The sequence below is a fragment of the Gadus macrocephalus genome, chromosome 1, assembly GCF_031168955.1.
Source record: "Gadus macrocephalus chromosome 1, ASM3116895v1".
Classification (NCBI taxonomy): Eukaryota; Metazoa; Chordata; class Actinopteri; order Gadiformes; family Gadidae; genus Gadus; species Gadus macrocephalus.
In genome coordinates, this window is record NC_082382.1 from 10,823,060 (window position 1) to 10,845,861 (window position 22,802).

The 22,802-nt window shown below is 46.9% G+C and overlaps 2 protein-coding genes across 3 annotated transcripts in view; one reads left to right on the forward strand and one right to left on the reverse strand.

Annotated features, from left to right (window-relative positions):
• Positions 1 to 146: 146 nt before the first annotated feature.
• Positions 147 to 19,160, reverse strand: frmd4bb (FERM domain containing 4Bb). 2 transcript variants are annotated; one of them, XM_060064041.1, is made up of 24 exons: positions 18,918 to 19,160; positions 13,053 to 13,118; positions 12,652 to 12,746; positions 12,471 to 12,563; positions 12,183 to 12,267; positions 11,821 to 11,877; positions 11,694 to 11,716; positions 10,769 to 10,852; positions 10,557 to 10,622; positions 10,165 to 10,222; positions 9,992 to 10,078; positions 7,969 to 8,045; positions 7,652 to 7,790; positions 7,412 to 7,553; positions 6,996 to 7,129; positions 6,644 to 6,760; positions 6,212 to 6,440; positions 5,501 to 5,554; positions 5,228 to 5,369; positions 4,808 to 4,975; positions 3,411 to 4,210; positions 2,709 to 2,856; positions 1,971 to 2,099; positions 147 to 1,299 (listed from the first exon to the last, which is right to left on the reverse strand). In XM_060064041.1, exons 2-23 carry the CDS (start codon positions 13,116 to 13,118, stop codon positions 1,973 to 1,975), a joined length of 2,991 nt encoding a protein of 996 aa, XP_059920024.1. In that variant the 5' UTR covers positions 18,918 to 19,160; the 3' UTR covers positions 147 to 1,299; positions 1,971 to 1,972. The 2 variants fall into 2 exon arrangements, with proteins under 2 accessions (XP_059920024.1, XP_059920106.1); XM_060064123.1 differs by lacking the exon at positions 1,971 to 2,099 and having other exon boundaries at positions 18,918 to 19,159.
• A 2,977-nt stretch (positions 19,161 to 22,137) lies between these two features.
• The window catches only part of LOC132467924 (microphthalmia-associated transcription factor-like), a 21,418-nt gene continuing 20,753 nt past the window's right edge, over positions 22,138 to 22,802 (forward strand). The window contains exon 1 of the mRNA XM_060065541.1: positions 22,138 to 22,558. Within this exon, the coding sequence (XP_059921524.1) occupies positions 22,455 to 22,558 (104 nt within the window). The 5' untranslated portion in view covers positions 22,138 to 22,454. The remainder of the gene's footprint in view (positions 22,559 to 22,802) is intronic.

Below are 22,802 nucleotides of genomic sequence, written 5' to 3' on the forward strand. Positions count from 1 at the left end.
GAACCACATCACATCCGATAGTCATGTAACTCATTAGGACTTTGATATATTGTTAAAATATATATGAAACAAATCTGAGTATCGATAGATTGATGAAAAAATATCGAAATAATCTATACAAAAACTAAATGACATCGAAGCACATGTCTCACACAACCATTTATTCATGTTCTCATTTCATTTGGAAAATATTTGACAGGTAATTATGTTTTTCAACAAATATGTAACTACACAGTGACTGTACAAAATGTAACTTAGAGCTGGTTATGGTTTTAGGGCAGTGATCTTCTACTTGTATAAAAAAGTCTGGATTTCCTATGAAAAACAGGTGTTCTCCACATGCATTCAAAAACACATTACAGTACTAACGAAGGCAAATGGGTCTATGAACTGTACTAACAAATACATTCTTATTTAATGTACCGAGAACATGATTAATAAATAAAAACACCATTGTAAGAAATCGATCACTTTTCTTTCCCAGTGACATTCGTGAACATTTTCAACCCCCTTCTTTTTTTATTAAGATCTGGATGAACGTTGTTTCAATGGATCACACTCTAACGACATGACGTTGAAATGAGGATGCTTTGTGTAGCGTCAGCCATCGCTAGACGCCAGTCGTCCGGGTCAGTACAGTGGTCTGGCTGAAGGTCCGCACCTCAACACTGTACATGAAGCATCGATGCACGGCTTACGCAGCTTGCCCACTGCATCCGTCCGTCAACGCACGACGGAAGGCGTGTCTGACGGATGGGGGAGTGGTATTTGCTATCGGAGCCAAGATCTGATTGGCTGACGGATCCGTTGCAGCCTGAAAAGTTAACATTTTCTCAACTTCTGAACGCAAGAGACGGAGCCGACGGAACGGACGGACCCACAATGCATTTCGGGATCGCCTCATGCAAAGTCAATGAGATCCGTCAACGGACGGATGCAGTGGGCAAGGGGTGTGACTCTGAAGACGCACAGACACAGCGGTCGATGGCGATACACTTGAGCAACGCCTTGGGTTCCTCCTCCAATCCAAGGCACGTGGGAAAGTTCGGAAAGTGTCAGTGATGCGTTTGGAGACGTCATGGAACGATAAAGCAGTCGTGGGTACTTGCAGATGAGACGCGGACACAACGTTGGGGCTATGGCAGCCGGAGGGGTGTTCCTCCGACCATTAAATACACTTAGCTTAGACTTCCCCTTTAAGTGCTCACCAGTCACAGGGGGCGGGGGGGGGGGATTACTTGTGCCACTGTTTGGTTCTATCTTCAGCTGAGGCTCATGTAGCTTCCACCCAATTGATGCCTGGAAGAAGAAGAAGAAGAAGAAGAAGAAGAAGAAGAAGAAGAAGAAGAAGAAGAAGTTGAGTCTCTCAATTGGCTGAAATCTGTCTTACTGGCCCAAAAGACATCCACTCCTGAGGTTTGAAAATGGAGGGAAGATAATTATGTGAAGTAGTCCAATGGAACTTATACGGTATATACAGCACTAAGTGATATTGCACTCTGATATTATGGAAATATACAATACAATATTAATAGATAGCAATATAAAACAAACACAATGACGATGGCCAATATGTTTTGATTGCCGACTCAAATTCAAACCCTTAAATATTTAAAACATGAATGGATTTATAGCAATGAATAAGTATCTAATGATAAGTATAACAAAGTAGGTCCTTGGCTTTTCTACACTTCATACTAGCTGAACAAAATGAGTGGTAAACATATTTTCAGCACAAGGCAAAAGAAAGAAAACACAAACACAAACAAACACACAAACAACCGAAAGTAAATTGCTCCCGCAAGCGGATGGACGGCGACAAATCAGAGCATGAAAGAATGAAGGTTCATTGGATTGGGGACAGGGCGACCGGCGGGGATGCAGAACGTCGAGACAACCAAAGGGTAATGAGGACGGCGGAGGTGCTCTGAGATGGAGGGGGGGCGGGGCCTAGGAGCGGCCGACCTCACCATTAAGCCACACCGCCATCGAGGCGCTGCTGCTCTGAGCTAGCGGGCCCAGCGGCAGCCGCCGGGGTGGCCGGCTCTGATTGGTCGGACACTGTGTCAGACTTTGACACCTTGCTTTCGGGGGAACATCTGCCCACGCAGGGTGTCGAGGCAAAGGTCAGGGAGGAGAGGCGGCACGCAAGGAGAGAAAGAGGCAGGGAGACATAGCAGGGCAGGTTATTAGCGTCTGAGTGTAGAGGGCTGGAGGCCTTGTTATGTTTTCATCTACCATCGCGTGGAAAGGAAAACATAGCCAGGCAGGCACAAAGACAAAACAGTTTCTAGGCAACACAGGGAAAAATATTATCAATCGGTCTGTTCTTTTTGCTTTATAGTAGCATAACTGATGTTTTTTTTCTCAATCCATAGAGGAACATAGATGAGAAAAAGAGAAGTCAGAAAAGTGGCGCGAGAGGGCTTGGCAGCAGGAGCGTTTTTTGGAAACTAATTACCAAAGAGCTTCACTCGTGATACCACCATGCATCACCATGGAAATGCGTGAAGCAATCCAAAATAACCCGTCCCTTCACTATTGGTGTGGTGACTACCAGTATCGACCGGCCATGACTCACTGGTGCCTTCCTTTCCCAATTAACCACACCATGACTCATGACCTCCACTGACGTGTGTCCCCCCCCCCCATCTCTCAGCGGGGGAGAGAGAGTCCCCGGGAGTGCCTGCACTACACGAGGGCCTCACCTGCTGTGTGTGGGGCTGCGGCTGTTGGCGGCGCCGGGAGCCGCCCCCGCTGGCTGCTGCTGGTACTGCGCCCGGTCGGCGGAGTCGTAGTCCGTCAGGCCCACCGCCAGGTGGTTGCGCCAGGCCCCCGTGCTGGTCGCCGAGGAGACTGCAGGGCAAGCAGAGCCACAGGGTCACGAGACGCCGCGAGCTACGCGCTCTGGTTGTTGTTTGCTCAAAACACAGTCTTCTCCAGTGCCAGCTATTGGCTCATAGCTTCTTGCCAAACAGGTCGTTATAGTTAAACAAGACCTACGGATCACCATGGCGATGTGCTTTTACGGTACAGGGAGCGAGAACAAACTATGTGCTGTTGTTGTTGTTGTTGTCGTGCTGTGCTTGGTTATGTCAGGCCATGCTTTGTAATGCTACGCCATTTGATGCTATGTTATGTTACCTTATGCTATGTTATGTTATGCCATACAAATGTCATGTTTTGTTTGTTGTGCTTTGGTAATGTAATGTTATGCTAGTTCATGTTAATGTTATGTTCTGCTATGCCATGGCGTGTTTTGCGACGTGATCATCATACAGGCCCTATACATAACATGGTATCCCATGTTATGCTTTGTTAATGTAAAGTTATGCTATGCTATGTTAATGATATGTTATGCTAAGCCATGGTGCGTTTCGACCATTCCCCAGGCCCTGCACAGTCCTCACCAGAGGAGTAGGAGTTGGTGCGGCTGGAGTGGCTGAAGGGGGCCGGCAGGGTCTGGTAGCCCAGGCTGAGCTGGGAGCCCGTGTCGTAGTCGAAGGGCCCCCGGCCGGGCTCCTTCTGGGCCCCGCTGCGGTGGAACCAGCCCCTCAGGTGCTCCGCCACCAGGGCCTTCTGCATGCTCTTGGCCAGCAGCTCGTTGCGGGGCCCCGTGCGGCTGCGCGGGGGCCTCATGGTGGCGTACGGGTTCTGGGACAGGTTGTCGCTGCGGTCGCTGTAGTGGCGGTACCTCTCGTGGCCGTGGTAGCCGTTGACCTGGTAGGACGGGTTGACGTTGTAGTGGCCCTCCACGTCGCTCTCGTACACGTAGGCCCCGTTGGAGTAGGGCTCGGCGTCGGCGCCCGGGTACCCGGCCCCGTAGAAGGCGTCGGGCGCGTAGTGCGCCGGGGACTCGTATCCGTAGCCGCCGCCGCCGCTGCCGCCGCCGCCGCCCGAGTGGAGCGGCACCAGGTTGGGCATGCTGCCGCTGTTGCCGTACACCTCCACCCGCCGGTGCAGCCGGTGCAGCTGGGGGGTGCGGCGGGAGTCCAGGGTGCAGTAGTGGGGGGCGGCGGTGGTGGCGCAGTAGTCCAGGCTGGACTGGCTGGCGTAGGAGGAGCAGTCCTCCAGGGCCTCCGTGCTGGAGCTGCGGTGCGCCGGCGAAAGTGTGAACACGGGCTTCTCCGTCTCCGGGTCCTTGCGGGGCCGCGGCTGGGACTCCAGGCTGCCGCTGCGGTGCCTGAAGCTCTGGGTGGAGCCGCCCGTCCTGCACATCGCACACACAGGCGTTAGTCGATGCCTCAACTAAGGTAGACAGTTGGTTAGTAAAATAAAAAAGGAGACCGATTTGGGAGAGAGGGAGGTGTATTAGTAAGGGTGGGGTTATAGTAGAAAGTGAAAGGCCTCCCACAAGCGTTTCTGGGCGGCCCACCTACATGTGCTAATCAGTGGAAGTATGCAACACGTAATTGAGGTCAGCTGGCTCAGAGCAGCGAAACCACTTGGCAGGACTTTTGGATCCTGAATCTGGCAGAACTTTCCTAAACGTCGGACTAGCCACACCGCTGGGCTTGTCGGAGAGAGAGAGAGAGAGAGAGAGAGAGAGAGAGAGAGAGAGAGAGAGAGAGAGAGAGAGAGAGAGAGAGAGAGAGAGAGAGAGAGAGAGAGAGAGAGAGAGAGAGAGAGAGAGAGAGAGAGAGAGAGAGAGAGAGAGAGAGAGAGAGAGAGAGAGAGAGAGAGAGAGAGAGAGAGAGAGAGAGAGAGAGAGAGAGAGAGAGAGAGAGAGAGAGAGAGAGAGAGAGAGAGGGTATTCCACGGCAGCAGCGAGGTTCAGAGCATCGGAGGTTCAGGGGAAGAATCCCACCTGAGCTGACTGCTGCTGTAGGCATTGCGGGTCATGACAGGGGTGGGCGGCATGCTACGTGGGTCCCTGGCAGGCCTGGGGAGGGTTTTGTAGGGGCTGCTGCCACTGGAGGAGACCTCCCTCGGACCCTGGTAGTGCTGGGAAGGCTCCTGGCCTTCGTAGGCTAGCCTGCAAAGAGAGCCGTGTGTGAAGAAGATGCAGGCAGCGATCCGGCCCAAAGGGAAGAAAAATAACTTGTGCAAACATGTCGCTGCAAACATCACGCGGCTGCGGGTGAACGCCAGCGGGACGCTCCGCTTCGCGAAGGCAGCGGGCGCTAAAAGCTGCAGGACGGGTTTCCCTCCGATGTGAGCCCCGGGGCGGGCGCGGCTGAGGGAGGAGCGCTGGCAGGGGGGGGCAGGGGGGGGCTGCGACGCCTACCTGCTGAGGTTCTTCTGGTGGTGGTTTGAGGACGCCTGTCTGTCCGCCTCGTACTCGGCCCCCAGAGAGCGCATGGGGCTGAGCTGAGGGGAGCCCTGCACCGAGCGGGACCGGGGCCTCTGGCTGGAGCTGTCTGAGTCGTCTGGGGGGGGGGGGGGGACACGCCGGCATACACGGGGTTAGAGGGAGGCCGTCGGGGGGACGACACATGAGCGCTCAAGATGCGTGGGATCAGTGAGGAGACGTTTGCGCCGTGACTCATGTCTTACTCACCGTCGTCCAGGGGCAGGCTGGAGAGGGAGCTGCAGTCCGAGCGCACCAGCTCATCTGGGGACATCAGGGACATTAGTTACTTAGTAACTAAGACTAACTTTAAGACTTGCCCCAACTCTGAGCACCTTTAAAACAAGACTGAAGACTTTTATGTTTGCTATAGCTTTCTGCTAAATCTTAAATACATTGCACTTTCTAAAAAGCTTTTTTAACTTTGCCTTTATTTTCTATTTTAATACTAAAATGCCTCTTTAACTTTCTATTTTTTTTGCATGTTTTTCTTTTACTTGCCTATTATTTTATTTTATTGTATGACAATGTTTATATGTGAAGCACTTTGAGTCTGCCTTGTGTATGAAAAGTGCTATATAAATAAAGTTGCCTTGCCTTGCCTTGCCTAAGTAGTTCAGTAGTTTACAAAATTGTAATCAATCTAAATCTAAATGACTAAATCTAAATCAATTACAACGAAAGCAAAATAAAGTTGATTTGACCATGATTATCAATTTAAGCAGGTTGAAGCATGAAAAACAAAATGTAGTTCACTTGACCATCAATGTAAGAAACCTGATTTTAACATGAAAAAATATAATTAATCGGATTTCACAATGAATAGGAAATCAAGCAGATTTTCCCCATCACTGTGAAACAAAGCTGATTTGAGCACAAGGACAGCAACATGCTGAAATGAACGAAGCGACGGTGTCTCACCCGCGATGATGAGCGAGGCTCTCTGCGTGGGCTTCTTCCCCTTCTTGATCCTGTACTGGTTCATCTCGTCCTCCACCTGCTGTAGTTTGTGCATGGCGTCCAGACAGTTCCTCCTCCGCTTCTTCTTCACCGTCTTGCACAGCTCCGCCTCGTTGGCCAGCTTCTTGGCCGCCTCCACGATCTTCCGCTGCAGGGCGAAGCGGCTCTCCAGGTTCCTCAGATATGGGTCCTGTTGGGGGTCACCCAGAGAGCGGGAAGAGGGGGAGCGGATGTCATGAAATTGATTTGTTCGCCAAAAAGACATGTCGTTTCATCTGGTTTTGATGGAGAAGCCGAGGTCATTATGAAACGGTTGAATGAGGAACTTCATTTGATGGGAAATGGGTCGATGTGGCAGACTTCCCGCATGACGTGATCCTCCTTGTGACAAACCTCGTTATAGGGGAAGAGGTCATCCAGCTTGAACGCGGTGCCGACGCGGCGTCTGATCTGCGGCGGTCTCTCGCCGGCGGACAGGGGGTACTCTTTTGGCAGCTTGCCCGTGAGCTCCTGAGATCGCAAGCAACAACAACAAGAGATACAATCAACAATCAACCCCGATTGTACTCTGCTGAGAAGAGGCAGAAAGGACAAAAACTAAACAATGGTCTAAAAGAATGGTTTGACGGAATGGGACAGCATGGAGGAAGGTATTAGTTTCAGCGTGTGCTGGTGCTCTGAAGGCCTGCCAGCTATTCCTGGCATCCCGAGAACAGAAGGGGCAGCACAGCGTGTGTCTCCTCACCGCCTCCCTCAGACAGATCTTCCTCAGCTCCTTGGTCTTCTTGGCCAGCACCTCCTGGATCTCCTGCTCCTTCTTCCTCAGCTCGGAGATCTTCTCCCGCTTCTGCTCCTCGCTGGCCTCCGAGTCGGCCGAACCTGTCGCCACATGTCATAGTTTGACCTTTCTGATCGTTGTAATGAGCCAAAGTAATGAGAGTCTGTCGGTGGTGTTGGCGGTTATCATTAAATCAAATCCATATGTTCATTGCAGTCTTTTCATATTCATGAACTCCTTTACATATCAGGTTAATATTCACATGAGCAATTGTATTACATGTAGTACATTTGCGTGCTCATTAAGTTGCTCAAAATAGCTATTTCTTTGTCATTGTTATATAAAAGGAGGTGTGATGTGGTGAATAAGAGCATGAGCCCTACCAGTAGACACCAGGCTGCCATTGCTAGCCATTATGTGATTATTCTTCAGCCCTGTGTCTCCTAATCTGCTTATCTTCGACCCTCCGTGCTCGGTGAGATCCATAGCGATTTCCTCCAAACTCTTCGCAGAGCCTATCTTACCCTGAAGACATGAAGAATCCACCGTGAGAGAATTAGCTTTGCGGACACGTAATCACGCAATCCATACTCTTACTGGAAACAAAAATCACTGATACTCACTTTGCTCTGCTTTCTATCCAAGTAGAACTGATGTTGGCTAATGGCCATCACCCAAATGGTCTTGATCAGAGAATGGCTGGCGTACCATGTGTGGATGAGCAGCCCGGTCTGCCCGAAGGTACGCTTAGTCACCGCTCTCCTGCTCGCACAAGAGACATTCCCAAAACAGGCTCCATTAAACGGGCGTTAATATTCAAAGTGAAAGTGATGAATACGTGAGCATAAACGTTCAACATGCTGATGGCGTGAAACGCTTGCTATATACACAGCAAAACGCTTTAAAGGGCCACTTCAGCTCAATGCTTCACTGCGCTCACCGGTGTGGGTCGTTGACCTCTACAGCAAATTTCTTTTCCCGGAAATAAAGGTTTTCCAGCTGCTTCCACTGGTAAAGCTGGGTAGAGGTGTAGGACGAATAACAATATTAAGTTTGATTAGGGCATTCATTGGTTTCTATAAAGACCGAACTATAGACACAACACTTTATGGGCTCTTTCAGATTACTGTAGTTACATACGATTACAACTGGATTACACTGTGGATTTCCTGCTAAATCACCATATCATATTCCTATAATATCAGCAATATCGACTCAAGTATGCCGTCAAACAGTCGCCAGTACCACAAGTACCACTCTTCATTTGTTCAGCTTGTTTTGAATGACATAACACCAGACAGTATGAGTTACAGGCTGGCCGTCTTATTACAGCCTGCAGCCCCCAGCCCTCTACCGCCATGTCTGTAATAATGCAGGTGTTGTTGTTGAACAGACTCAAATCCCACAAGCAGACATTTCAGGACTCATCAAAATATGAAGCCGTCTTTCCATCCCCTCCTCCTCCTGCTGCTATCTGCCCAGGTGCTCAGTGGTGGAGATATAATACGCACCAGCTATTTTAGCCAGTGACTCATGTTCGTGTCTGGTCGAGGTCGGCAAAGGGAAAGGTATGAACCCACGATGAACTGACACGCTGCCAAGCAGTGAGCAGGCAAACAGCACAGCGGTAATATGTGGTTTCATGGGGAGACGCCATTACGCCTCAGGCAATCCTTTTCACACAAGCGTTATACCGCCGACATGCTGAGACAATCACATAGACCTGATGGATTAATGGTGGAGGAGATGAAGGCACATTGAAACAAGGCGTCCCTGTCAATCGTTTCTCTCTGCCGAATGTCACTTTTATGATTCCTAACACTGGAAATCTAGCATTTGGCACCGCCTACACAGTACACATAAACACACATCGCAAAACATCCAACATCAAAATGAACTTTCCTCTCAAAAGTGAACTTCTTTTGTCTCCATGGTGACGGTCAACACGGAGACGGAAGAACGGTGAGCTCTCGGCCTTACCGGCGGACGTCAGGAGGAGAGGGTCTCTGGGCCGCGCTGACTGGTAATCCCTCTCTGCAGAGCGCTCTGATAAAACTAACTACACTCGTGTGCCCTGTCCTTCTCGATCAGCTCCCAACTTGTCTACTCAGGTATTCTCCCCAGTTAGGCAACACCCATATCCTGCCTCCCCATCCAATTGACATCACCAGTCCCCCCCCCCCCGTCCCCCCCCCCCCCCCCGCCGCGCGCATGTCCTCCACAACAAGCTGTTGCTCAAGGAACAAGTCTTGCACAAGACCAGCAGACCACACTGAAAGGAGGATGTACTGTGTGCTTCGGGTTAGAGATGACGTCATCGCGCCTGATGGTGATTGTGCGTTAAATCCTCACATGCTATAACAGAGCCTATTGGTTCCTACATGTGTACTCTTTTCACCAGCCACGTTGCTGTGGGATCCATCACATGGTGTTAAGGCTGTCACTCCTCTGTGTCCACACATGATAAAACAACACACATGGAAACAAGACGAGCAGGTCCAGCCCTCCTCCTATGTGTGTGTTTCTGAAGCACGTGGGACCCAGTGTTCAGCCATGTCCGTCCAGCCCCAGATGGGCTCCAGAGTGAGGGCAGGAGAGGGGGAATCGGCCCAATAATCATTACAGGAGTCCTGCTGTCACACGTCACTCTGATCGCTCTGAGGAGGAGGTGCCGTGCACGGGAACATTGTTTTTCCGCGGATTCATGTCTGGCCTAGTCTGACCCAGATGCGTTGTGAAGCCCATCCCTACCCCTGCCGTGTGGAAGGAATGACGAATGTATCACAGCGCTGGTGAATCATAATGCTGTGTGTGGCGCGTCCATCTCTAGTCTTGCTCTGATCAATAGTGCGTTGCACTGTCTCAAATGAGGTCAGATGTACTTATTAAGGAATAAGTACGCCTTTATTATAGCACTATGTAGCACACTTGAGACGCAACAATGTAGAAGTCGTTTGAATTACCTTTCTTGGTTTTAATTTATCCTGCAAATCATATTGCCCAATTCCTTTGTAGCTGATTCCAAGCCACCATGGCATTCCTTGCTTGTCCTGGAAGGCAACATAACAATTTATTGAATTGTTTCCTGCTGCAATAACTATCAAACTCCCCTGAACAAGCACAGAGGACCACTCACCTTCACTTCATAATAATGGACGCCGTACGTGGGCAGGGATTCCACCAACGTCAAGTACCTGAAAATAACCACATGTCCACAGGTCAGAGACAGCGGCAGATTTTTCAAACAAAAAATATCTCCGAGATACTGCCTCGCTGCCATGAATCAGAGGGACTCGGTAAGCATGCAACACCCTCCAGTGCATTATTGATTTCCATCAGCGTAGGCGAAAATGAGTGCCACACGCAGCAGACAAGGGAAGAGAGACAGAGACAGAGAAAGACAGACAGAGAGAAAAGGAGTGAGAGGGGAATGATTCATGAAGTTGTCGCAGCAATAACGTCCTCTTATCTGATGACTTGTGGTAAGCAAGTCCTTGCGAGCGGAGCTATTGACTCTCCGGTACTCACCGCACTACGGCCTGTCCTCTGGAGAGTCCCTTCAGCTGTTTGTAGTGCTCGATCACCCCGTCCTCACTGTAACGCCACATCGACACGCCACTTCTTAACCTCAGCACCATCATTAATAGCCCAGCGCTAAGGGCCAGGCGCTGGTTAAATTCCTCATGCACACTTGACAATTGCATTTACATTGACGTTCTGTTCCTTCCCTGCAAACCTACCAGTATGCAAGGGACGGGTGTTCCTTCAGCACTTTGGTGGGCAGGACGGGAAGCTTCTTCAGGTCTGCTCTCGTGTTCTCGTCACTGAGAAACAAAGGCACAAAGAGTGGATGAGAATCAGCCAGCTAAGGCCCCCATGTTAACACTCTTAGGACAGTAGAAGTAGGGGTAGTCATGTCGAGATGTGCTGGTTGCAGCCTATGGCGGTCTCTATGTTTTGAATTATAGAAAATGTACTTAAACCTCAATTCAATTCAATTGTATTTGTATAGCCCTTAATCACAGGTACAATCTCAAAGGGCTTATCAGGCCATGTATTTTTGAGACCTCCCTGACCCTACCCCCTCAGGGGGCAAGAAAAGGGGGAGGTATTTCCCTCCCTCATGTCTTGGGCGTGGTCGATTGATCCAGCCACACAGGCCTCTCCTCCGGGCATCCGCCCCCTCCTCAAGGACCCTCAGTACCCCCCAGAGCCATCGGGTGCCTGGCCTACTTGATCACACGCAGAGACTCCACACTACAACCATTCATCTCCCTCTAGTGCTAGTGAGTGAGGGACAGATGGCCCTCGCAACATAATCCATGGTAGTCCACTCAAACTCCTTAGCGCCGTGTCCCAAGGAATGCTGTGTTCAACATCCACGTAGCTCTGGCCCTCTCCATCACATATCTGCTCTTCTACCCTCTGGCTTCTATCAGTGCGGTATGAATCGCTAGGCAGGATGGTGCAAATAATCAGCCCGGCACTTTGATTTCAAGCGTAAATTACCAAAATATCGACACACAACATATGAATTGATTGTTGCCAGCCCGCCCTGCCCCTTTGATGAAACACATGGATTATTGGATGTTATTTTTCCTTCACCTAAAAGCTTGTTATTCCGAAAAATCCTGCAGCAGTAAAAAACGGGCATCAGTTACTTACCTTGTGTAGTCTCCTTTGGCCTCCTAGCAACAAGGAGAAAAAACACATGGCTTCATTACATGTTCTCATGGTCAACATTGGGGAGTGTTAATGCGTTGTGTGTGTGACAGCCATGAAAGGCACTAACCTGCAGAGCACTCGCGGCTAATCTGAAGACGTTCTCGCTCTCCACCTCGATAATTCCCTGTGGGAGATCAGATTAACCGATGGAATTGATTACAGCCCATCATAACGTGTTTAATGTTCCGTGGGATATATGAACGCCACTCTGTTACCCTCCGATGCCCACTTAACTTACACACTCTGGAGCTGTACAGAGCTGTACGAACCCACAGTCTCAAACCAACAGAAGAAAAACACTGCCCTGCAGTCATTGTCTGGCTTGGGGCTAGGGATATGGATTTGATATGAGAGAATGGAGAAGGTGATTCATCAGTACACTCCCTCTCGCTCTCTGGGTGTCTGAGAAACACTTCGTCCAACACTAACCTGGTAGACGGCATATTTGGCGTTCAGGTAGAATAACTCCACAGTAATGATGTCCTTGAGCTGGGAGATGCTCTCCACATAAAACCTAGGGCGGTGAACAGAGGGAAAAGAGATTAGCTTTTTCTTTGTGACAAAACTGAGATGATCCAATATAGGGTATGCACAACGGCAGGGGGGAACAAGAGGGTATGGCTTGGATTCACACCAGAGCGGGTGGAGGCTCAAGGCTGCCCTCTGCTGGAGGGCATGGGCTCAACAGAGCAAGGAGGAAGGGGAAAGTTGAGTTACCTGACCAGGAACTTGAGGGAGATGGTCCCGCTCTTCTTGGAGAAGTCATGCTCCAGGACTCTGCGGTCCATCTGCAGCCACTTACACTGGCCACTGCAAGAGGTCAGCATCAGGCCGTCAGCTGACATTGAGTGTTAACGAAACCGGGATTCTAAGATCAATATTGTAGCTTTTAACATACTTGTCGTCGACAAACGTGAGTCCAAAGTATTCCTTCTCTTTGAGGTTGAAATGGGAGGACACCAAATCAAGAAGCTCCCTTGACAGTAGTTTAGGCTGTGAAACATAAATGATTGTCAGTTACATAAATAGAAAGCTGCTACTTAGTTATGGATCACCAATCTTAGCTTTTGTGAATGGATGAAGGGAAAGCTGGCTTTATACAAATTTTTTTAATTCAAATCATTCATTCCTATTACGAGCATGTAGTTAAGTTAACCATTCACTTTGGAGTACAACTTCAAATGAATTACTAAGCAGTAAATGTGTTGAGCAACTCGAAACCGCAAACAGGAAATTGACGGAATTATGCGGTCCACATTACAACACCACCACGTTATTGACACTAAGGAGATAGCTTACCTGAACCAGCAGCTCTAACTTCCTGTCATCCAGAAGATGCACCTGGCACAGTCTACCCTCCGTCATCTGAAGGTTAAGATACACAGGAAAACAGAAGAGAGAGAAGGTGATTTATGAAGTCATGGCAAATAGCTAAATATAATCTCCTTTATCTGGTATCTGACAACTGGTTGCCAGACGAGCAGCTGTGATGGAATGAATGTTCTTTCCGGAGCGGAAGGTAGATAGACACAGAGCCAGGTAGAAGGCTGACATGCAGACGGTTTATCAACCCATGATGCAGAGAATGGCAGGAGGATTCTTGAAATCCGTCTTCAATGTGTTTCCTTCAATTTGTTAGAAACAAATCTGTAGGAGGCATTTGGTTATGAATTGCTATTTTTGATTTCAAAGGAGACTTTTTCATAATACTTTGACAACCTCATATGGGAAGCCTTTTGTAGCCATCGTTGATGACAAGGAACGCATTGTGAAAAGGATATTTCACTATGGTAACCACAGGAAGGATTTGCGGTGCTGCAATTTTCTGTACTTCTGTACCCCATTTTACCTTAAGTTAATCATAATATTACCAAACAATCCTCCACCCAGTGCAACAGACCAGTTAGCCCATTTTATATAAAGTATAAACAGATCATGCACATAACAAGCATAAGCACACAAGGGACAACTCTGCATTTTTTAAGCTGCCTAAGCAATCCTCCAATCAAAGCAGAGCTACGAATGTCCAGCACACAAAACCTTCTCAAAACACCTCGATAGGATACATGTGGCCGGCCTAGAAGCCCTCGGTTCCAGAGCTCCACCTGAGAGACGGAGCGGGCTGGTGAAAACGACAGAACCAGGGTAACCAGGTCAACATCACAAGCAGCTCACCAACCGCTCCAGGAACATCCGACACGGCTTTTAAAATGTGACAGAATCGGGCCGGTCTCAACATCTGAGGGCCTGGAGCGAGTGGAGCAGCTGCCGTACTGGGAAGGGGCCCTCCATAGGAGGGCCAGGCGTAGACGCGCCCCCTGGCCAGGCATCACACCGTCCTCTCCTCTCCTCTTCAGAGACGCTTGATGAATCACAGAGCAATGGAGAGGCGAGGCCCCATGCCATCGGATCTGCCAGGAGCCCTTAGCCAGGGGCCCGAGCAATGGGGCGAAGTCACCGTTGTATCGTTGTATGAACGGGAGAGGGCAGACTATGCCGGACCCCTACACGATCTTTCACAAACTGGGAATTACTACCCATCCTAAGTCCTCTGCAGACTTGACAGCAAAGGGAACAGAGGTGAATGATAATGCCTTGGACCTCAATCATCCTTTATGACATCCTGATTATGTTGTGCGAAAAATACAGGAATAACTCCTGCATAAATTAAGTTTCCTCTTCTTAAATGTTGGTACACCAATAATTCCTTCCCTCTAAATAAATTCAATATTTACTTGGTCACAAAGTGGCTGCGTTACATTTATAGAGTCATATACTGTCATGTAGACAGTGATTGAGCAGGCCACTAGCTGGCGCTGTTTTAGTCTCTACGGGGTTCAGGGTCAGATAGTTAGCGTTTCTCCAACGACAGCAATCTAAAAATAGCAATAAGGTAGCGAAGGAAAGGCCTGGATTACTTTAATGACTAGTGTTAAAACCAATATCGAGGGGGCGGGTGTGGAGATAAGGCGCGGCCGAGGAAACCTGAACCATATATCATCTTGATCTGGTAATCTCCACAGGAAGTGCCTTCTTGCTATTTTTAACTATGTGGAAAACAGACCTGGATACATTTGTGTTCATATAATTAGTGACTGGGTTATTAACATTTCTGAGTAAACACTCGCAACGCATGACCAATAGTGACTTATTCCCAGAGTGGATATCATTTTTTGTCTTAAAAACAAAGGAAGAAAAGATGAGTAGGAGTCCTGTCTTGAGTGTTATGCTCAGCAGACACGGCTGCTTAGTCAACCCAACTAAGCCCATTCAGCGTCCATAAAAGAACAGTCATCGGCCCATGGGGGTTAACACACGCATTAAACATTCACAGACATAAAAAGCAGCGGGGAGAGAAGAAAGAAATGTCAGTCTTTGTGATGGTCTCTCTAGAGACCGGACAGACAACGTGGGGGGACCCCTCGCCGCAGGGAGTGGGTTATGCGCATGGACCCCATTTAGGCGCCCGGGGAAAACCGTCCCGACAGCTTGATACAGTACAGGCCCCACAATGAACCCTTTGAACACACGTGTGGGGGTCCCTCTTCCTCTACGGTGTCCCTGGCAGACACATACAAATGTAGGCACTGTTACTACAAATGTGATCTTTAAAAGCAAGAAAATGCATAGAAGGGATCATTACGGATTATCGTCACAAATATAAAATCCCTAAATAAATAATATGAACAAATGAATACTATTGGTTTATTTAATCCCCGTTCTAATTCAACATTGTTGTCAGAATATTGAAGTAAGTTTTCTTCATTTCCAGGTCCAGTTCTTCACCTGGAAGCCACGGTAACGTTGCGACTAGACACAGTCTCTGTCGTCCGGGTGATGTGGCTGACTGTGTTAAAAACGTCACTTTGGTTAAATGTCATGTCCTGGCAACCTTTCTTATCTCAGTTTCCTCTTCCCATGCATTATTGATGGGAGGCAGACTCGTATACTAGCCAAAGTCTACTCGGCCTGATTGCAACCGTGTCCAAATACACGCACTGCCACGGTACAACCCGGACCAGAAAGGTCAATCAAGTAATAATTGGAATTCCTTTTGTATACCCCGTTGTTAAAGTTGAGTAATATTTCCCTGTCCAATGAATTGGCTGTTAAACCTGCAAACCTGCTTTCAACATTGTCAAACAAAACAAACATATATACCATAAAAACATAATAACAGGCCATCCCATCCATGGGATATTCCATGGGGTCTGTCACCAGAGATTTCCTCATCAGTGGATGTAAATGAAGGACTGACCTTTGCCCTTTCACCCCCAGTTGTGATCACCTTAAGACATGGTCACATGAAAGAAATAATAATATATATATATATATATATATATTGTCACTATTTGCATAGAATGTACAAACTCTCATCTCATCATTCATCTCATTTTCTTCCGCTTATCCGGGGTCGGGTCGCGGGGGGAGCAGCTCAAGCAGAATGTACAAACTCACATAGTCAATTCTGGGATTCATATTATAATAATAGTATGGCAATAGAATCTGATAAGGATTGGGTTGATACATATTCTAAAGCCATCTTTAATTGTGCAGTGCCAAACATTCTCCAGTATCTGAAACCTCCTCAGCGGGATTCATTTTGGCACTGATCTAAATGGCAACTATCACCCTTTATCGCCTAACCAAAGCCCTTCTGTCTGTTGATAATATCCTGGAAACGCCAAACACAACACATATTTCCAGATTTTGAACATTTAAAATGTATCAATTCCTTTGCTTTACTGATTCAATGTCGTTTGCGAGCCAAGCAGCCTCCTCCTTTGCGTGGGATTTGTGATGCATGCTAATATCATTATGCAGCTCGTTGTTTCATTAACGGGGCCACCTTGTAAAGGACAGCTAATACAGTGATGTCATTCTGTAACAGTAGCCTTCACACGTGAGGAGCGGACATCGAATTACCATAACAATGGAGGGGAAGCAGGAAGAATGCTGGTAATCTAATCTGCTAGAGTAGGAATCCTAGTGTCATCCATGGTCCACCTTAATATAAATAAGAGCCCTGGAAATAGATAAGATTGAAGACATCAGAATATGTGAAGTTATATAAAATGTATCCTGATTAGGCAATTTAGCCTCTTGAAATACAAACAGTCAAACATTCTGAGGTGTGTAGTCGTTATATCATTACATCTATTACTGTGTAATGTATGGAGTTAACCCAACATTATTGTAATATGGACATATTCCACATACATCTCGTGCGCTCAATGTCCTTTATTGACTTGAAGAAGAAGACAAATACAGAACTCAGATGTCGATGTTTACAAAGGCTTCAACCTCAAATGAGAAAACATTTTCTTTTGTAAAACAACTTCAATATCACATTTAAGTACATCACCAGCTGTCATTTAACAAAATCATAAAACGACTTCTTCACACGTTCACGTCCCAGGCACCATGTAGCAAAGTACTGAACACTTGCCAATTACCAGGTCAATACGACCAACTGGGCCACTGGCTGTCTTCCAAAGCCCTCTAATGTCTCCGCGAGCATCTCATTTACAGTGCGTTGTGTCTGGGTTGTTGCTAAAGCAAACAGCACGCTCTGTAAAAGGCGGTTGATTGGTCTGGAACGAGCCTGGCCGCTGCCACTAGTTGCCTTGCCCCTTTGCTCTGGGCTTCACAAGGCCATCCACTCCTTGGCCATCGCTCCTAATGGGCCTCTGCAGGGAGCGATGCTGCTGAGACCAGGATGGTAACAGGAAGGAAGGCTACATGCCTCTGAGTGACAGCCTGTTGTTATAACGAGCACGCTAGTTGACTGCCATAATCCTATCACAGTCTGCAATGACAACACACACAACTACTGATTTTTTGAGTTTACGTAATGGATAGATATCTTTTAACACAAACCCTTCAATTAACTTTGTGGCTGCCCTCCTCTCCACAAATGTGATGATCCTTGGACTTTGTCAGGGTTGTTTAGCGTGCACTGTTTAAAGTGTACAAGAGATATACCTGCCATGTTGGTGTAAAGAATGTATGTGCTATGTCAGAAATATATGTTCAAAACAGGATCCATCGCTGAGACCGAGGTTATGCTGTTGGTGTTGTGTATCCTTACAGTAAGCTGGACTTCAACTCAAACATGTTTTGATGTTTATGATGAATTATAAGTAAGGAAATTACCTGAACCTCAAGGATTCAAAGCTCTAGATATCTCAACCGAGTGCTGTGGCGTTCATCACTGACTGATCCCCACAGGATATCCTGGCCAAATTACAGTCTCAGGTTGGAGCACTCCATTGGAAAGAACCATTGCTTTTTACCTTGTATCCCTATCGCATTAAATACATCAAGAAACGCAAATTAATTGTCAGATAGATAACAGAAGAGGCTGCCCTGACCCGCTGAGTTCTCTGAGTCCCTTATTTATTGTGTATCCAACACATGCCAATGTTAGCATAGGAGGGGGGGACTAGGCAGAACAAGTACTTATGGCCTAATGACTATTGTCCTCTTCTTGTGTCTGTACAAAAATCCTGGACAAAAAACAGCCATCAGTGTCAAGGGGCCACAGAGCTGCATGGTCTGAGTCACTCACCACCACACAGGCCCAGCTTGACAGTGTGATGCCATACATTTGAAAGATACATTTATAAATGGTATTAACGTTACATTTTCACTGGTTATTACATATTTTCTAAATAGTATAGTGTATAATATTTTTAAGATCTAAACAAGCCCAATTAACGAGATGCGCTGAACGCCTCTCTCGGGTGGACTGTAAAATTAAGTCATTGTTCGAATACGCATTTTTACTATATCCTATAAACCTCAACAGTGTAATTTAGTCATCCAGGCAACGGATCGTGTGATATGGCCATCTCCAGTGCAGTTGCCACTGACCATGGAGAACAATGAATATCTGCATCTCCGGGCTACTACTGTAGTACATGTGGGTGTATTCCACCTGCTCTATGCGGCTGCCATTCAGCCCTGGTCTGAATCCAAAACCGAAGATTTAGACTTTCCCCAGGAGATATTTGAGGATCGCTCGACGACCATGTCAGACATAATCCAAAGCAAAGGCGTGAAGGCTCGGTAATCATGAATGACCATCTCCTTTTCGCATCATGCAGGCTGTGTGACTCCTCTACTTTGTCTCCCATTCATAGTGCGATGCCGCATCCTTACCTTAACTGACGCTTTAATTCCAGTTAAAGTGTTGGCTGATGAAATACTGCTTTTCCCCGCATATCAACCCATTCGATTTGTCTTAATCTTTGCCCGGCATTTTCATTCCCATTTTTCCCCACTGAGGTGGAAGAAGCCGGTGTGGGTACCTGCCCACGTCGTCCTCTCGTACGAACAGTGCACGCCTGCCTTGTGTTCATCCGAGCTCACCACGCCTTCAAGCCGCGGTGGTTATTATGTGAGACGAGCTACAACCGGCTACGACCCCCACCCCACCCTCTCCTTCCCTGGCTCCCAGGCGTGCTCGTCTCACCATGGAACTCGCGGAGCGGGGTGCCCCAAATGAGCGTTATTAGCGAGAGGGGGGGGGGGGGGGGGGGGAGAGAGAGGGGGGGGAAGAGAGTGTGAGAGAGGAGAGAGAGAGAGAGAGAGAGAGAGAGAGAGAGAGAGAGAGAGAGAGAGAGAGAGAGAGAGAGAGAGAGAGAGAGAGAGAGAGAGAGAGACAGCCAGAGAGAGAGAGAGAGAGAGAGAGAGAGAGAGAGAGAGAGAGAGAGAGAGAGAGAGAGAGAGAGAGAGAGAGAGAGAGAGAGAGAGAGAGAGAGAGAGAGAGAGAGAGAGAGAGAGAGAGAGAGAGAGAGAGAGAGAGAGAGAGAGAGAGAGAGAGAGAGAGAGAGAGAGAGAGAGAGAGAGAGAGAGAGAGAGAGAGAGAGAGAGTGGGCGGGACTTTCAGTTACATCGCTGTTTGGCGAGAGAGAGACTTCCGATAGAGATTTCCGTTTCCGTTTCATGTTTCGGATATTGCTTTGTCAAATTGTTGTTATTTCCCCCTTTCTTTTCTTTGTTGTTGTAGTTTTTAATATTTTCATGCTCTTATTGTTCTCGCTCCGGGGACTGTTAATTGGCACGTGTGCCAACACGCCGCACGCACTTCATTGGAAGTCAGAGACCGGAAATTGCGTTGCTGTAGTGCGAGATAACGCTACAATTATGGATCCTCTCGCATGCTTCCCGCCCTCTCGACCAGCAGCTGCTACAATAAAAGGGTAATAAGGTGCTGATGGCTCAAATAAAATAAAAAAAATGCCAGGGGTGATGAGTAGCAGGCATGGTTGGGTGCTGTACTTCACGTTTGATATTGTTCACAATTTTTTAATTTAAAACAAATCTTAAACCTTAGAATAGCCATTGAATGATGAATGAGGTTCATCAGCAAGAGGGGAGCGCCTCGACCTGTTGCAACCCCTGTAAGATGCTTAACTTGATATCACAGCCATTAGGGACAACGTAAGAGAGAGACAGACACAACATGGTTATTGATTAACCATGCAAATTTGATTATTATATTATGACCTGAAGAATGCAATAGGCGATGCCTATTGTTAATTTCATTTTTACATGAATTTGGAAAATGCACTAATCGGCATATATTTGCTACCAGTTATTCAATCATACAGGTGTACAAACTATAAGCATTAATAAACTGCATGGGCCTATATTAGAAGAAACCAGGCACTCACAACTGGAGCACTCCTAAACCATTACATATTTGCTTTATGGATAGAGTGTGAGGTCACAACGTGTGCAGTATATTGTGTAATATAGGCCTTGCCTACATTATTTTAAAGTAGTCATTTATGTATCTTGTAAAAAAATATGCAATGAAGCTTTTTAATAGGGTGGCATTGCTTGAATGACAATAATTATGGAAATAAATATCATTGAATCTTTGGGTTAGGAAGAAATATTTACATTTAAAACCAGTGTTAATGTTAATGCTAAGTATGTCCTTTTTGATCGCGGATATCGTCAGTCTCCTAATGACATGGGGCCAAAGCTTCCCCGCCCCCATGTAGTCATCAGACATGAATAATTATCCTCTTTCGAAAACCATCTGTCCAAAATAAAGCCTAATTAAATAATTCAGGACGCTAGACACGCAACGGTAAAGGGGATATTAACGTACGTATAGACAACAAGCATACAGTTGTATCTCTGTTATCACAATCATCGTTCAATTTAGAAAGGGTAATATTGCCATTTGAAAAATTATCTGACGTCAACGTCAGACATGCAAAATGTGATACAAAATAAGATTGGTTAAGACTACAACATATATTTAACAAGGGTCAAAAATGCTATATAAATTGCAATATAGGCCTACAGGTGCAATTTTTAACATTAGGCATAGGGCTAATTCCATTAAATGACAGTGTTTATTTCTGTCAGCTACACATTAACGGTTCTAATGTCTAAAATGGGTTTGTTATCTAAAAATATTCGTGGTTTAGTCTATATTTGCCCAGACCTGAACCAGTTCAGCAGGATGAGATAAATGCAAATATTGAAATTGCATTTCTATGGTCATGGCAAAGGGCTTTTATACTGAATGCTCAAAAGGCTACATAATGCCCCCCAGTGGTGCATGTGGAAAACACATGCGCAGATAATATGAAGCAGATCTGAAGCAAAGCAATATAATCAGTCACAGAAAATGTGATTTCTGTTCAGCTGGTATTGATGTGCCTTAATTACTATGCAGAAACAAAAAATTAAATCGAGTATGCAGCATATAGGCCTACATCATAATTAGTCATATATAATAATAATAAAAAATGTTTATTACATTAGACCTTATGATTGGCCAAACTGTGAAAAAACTATGACGGATAAATGACTAATCGCTGTGAAAAATATGTAGGCCTGTATATTTTTCAGAATGAGGGTTGCCCAGTCATAACTTAGATCAAGAGGTCGATTTGTGTGCGACTTAGAAACATAAAAAAGCCACACCTATCGGGAAATTTGCAGGACTTTACCTCTTCCGTTTTCATATTACTCGGATGAAACTTCAAGGGAGAGTGAGCGCAGGCAAAGCCCAGAAAATGTTTTAGCCAATGAAAGACCTGCTGACACTGACAGTTCTCTAGCGTTATGTCGGCTGATAGAGGACCCTGCATTGTAGCGCTATCTCGGTTTGTCGCACTATAATTTCCGGTCTCTTAGTTCTTATGAGGTGTTTGCGCCAGTTAACAGTCCCTGGAGCAAGAATATGAATAACACGACACGGGGGATGACAGTAGAAGAAAGGAGAATAATATGGAGTTTTTAGTAACGTTAAAAAAAGTAATATATATGAAACGTTTAACGGAAACGGATATACGTCTATTAGAAGTCCCGCCCTCACTTTTGCCACCAAACCCATGTAACTGAAAGTCCCACCCTCTCCCTCACGATAACTCTAATTCGGGGCAGCCCGTTCGAAGGTGTTCCACCGTGAGACGGTAACGCCTTGGGACGAGGATACAAGTCATGGTTATTGTAGTTTCTCCCAGCCTACATCCCACTTTAAATCGGTCTCGTGTCTGCCCTTAAAGAACTACAGAATTTTGTGCGGCGTTTGCGCTCGAGGTTTGTACTCGGGCGGTTGGCGTACAGCGGCTGGTGGTAGGCTACTGTGCGTGTAACAGCTGACCGTACAGCGGTGGACATACCGCTCGTCTCTGTTTATCAGCGTCTAAAACACAGACAGCTGTAACTATGCAATCGGAATCGGGAATAGTTCCCGACTTCGAAGTCGGAGAGGAGTTTCAGGAGGAACCAAAAACGTATTACGAATTGAAGAGTCAGCCTTTGAAAAACAGGTCAGTTCTCTGCCCGTGGACAGTTATTTCCCACCATGGTGAAGCGGTGTTGATTTTGTGCAGATACTTAAATAGTCATGGACCTACTTTAAACGTTGTCTTAGGTTGAGTATAAGGTGACCACCGGATCCCCATTGATGTGGTGGAATTGGGACCGTCCTAGTTCAGCGGTTATCTGCCTCCTCTCCTTACGGTTATTGCTGAAGTTATGCAACGTTGTCACTTGGGTGTTGTCTTGTCAACA